This window comes from Otolemur garnettii, unplaced genomic scaffold (genome assembly GCF_000181295.1).
Source record: "Otolemur garnettii isolate 467f Iridium unplaced genomic scaffold, OtoGar3 scaffold00280, whole genome shotgun sequence".
NCBI classification, from domain to species: Eukaryota; Metazoa; Chordata; class Mammalia; order Primates; family Galagidae; genus Otolemur; species Otolemur garnettii.
The window spans coordinates 158,080-159,311 of NW_003852675.1; the positions used below are offsets into that span (position 1 = coordinate 158,080).

General features: G+C 60.5%; 1 protein-coding gene across 1 annotated transcript in view; it reads right to left on the reverse strand.

Moving 5' to 3' along the window:
* The window catches only part of FRG1 (FSHD region gene 1), a 23,495-nt gene extending 22,738 nt beyond the window's left edge, over positions 1–757 (reverse strand). Inside the window, exon 1 of the mRNA XM_003803128.3 lies at positions 572–757. Coding sequence (XP_003803176.1) covers positions 572–633 — 62 coding nt within the window. The 5' untranslated portion in view covers positions 634–757. The remainder of the gene's footprint in view (positions 1–571) is intronic.
* Positions 758–1,232: the final 475 nt, after the last annotated feature.

Sequence of the window (1,232 nt, forward strand, 5' to 3'; positions counted from 1 at the left end):
TTATTTACTGAACACACGTTACCTCATTTAATCCTCATAATCCTTTTAAAGTATAAATGAGTGGAAAAGATACTAACCAATCTGCCATAAGTCGAAAAATTTAGGAAACGGTGGGGCCCAGAGTCGAGCCCATATCCCTATCACAGCCTCTGTCCTTAAACCACTGATTCAGCCCAGTTCCACTCTGTACCTTACGTTAAAGAAACGAGTCAATGATCTCTTTTAGGGGGATAGGAAACAATAATGAAAATAATCGCCCCTAACAAAGGGAGTCATCATCGTGACCTGTGTGATCCGACTCCTGCACAGCCGCCACACACAAGTGTGCAGGGAGGCCTCCGGGGAACCCGACTTGCAGTTCTGGGGCTCCCGTCCCCTCTCCTCTTTCCCCTCTCAGGGCGCCCCAGCTTCCCCGGCTCCGCAGGGTGCCGAGACTTGAGTCGTAGCCTCGGTCAGGCCCAGGAGGCGAGGCCCTAGGGCTAAAGGCTAAACAGTCGCGGCTCCCAGGGCCGGCGGGGAGGGGCTGTCAGGAAGAAGCGGAAGCGTCTCCCGCGCGAGCTCCAGGTCTCACCTCTTTGCCTTCGTCCCCTTGAGCACGAGCTTGGTGGACTTCACGTAGGAATATTCTGCCATGTTTCCGAAGGGACCAGACACCTGACCTGAAGCGGGAGCGCAAAGTTAAGGCCGATGGAAACTCCGCCGAAGCGAGCAACTGGGCTGCCCGCGCGCCTCCCGCGCTCCCGGGCCTCACGCACCCGCGCCGCGGCATCCGGAACCAAAAGCTCCACTTCCTGTTTACGCGCCGGGCTATGGCGGCCGCAGAGGACCAAGTCTGTCAGGCGCGCCCGCCCCTCCGAACGCGGAAGCCCGCGGGGCTCGGGCAGCAGGGGCGGCGTCGCGGGAAGGGAAAGAAGGGACCCCGGAGATGAGGGGACGGGAGGGGACCGGGGGTGAGGAGAGGACACCGAGAGCCGAGGGGAGGGAAGGCGCGCCGGGGCAGGGGTGGACCCGAGACCGAGGGGAGAAGGCCGGGGGTCGAAGGGATAGGGAGAGGGGAGGACACCGGCAGCCCGGCGCGCCACTGGGGATTCCGGCGAACCTTCCTGGGCTTAACTAGTGATTGTTATGCAGGAGACAAGTAGTGGACAATATCAGATATTTGGGGGCCTCAGTTGAGTTGGGGGGCGGGAGCAGGGTTTGGCCTGGAGGCAGAGGCTATCAGTGGGTTTGGG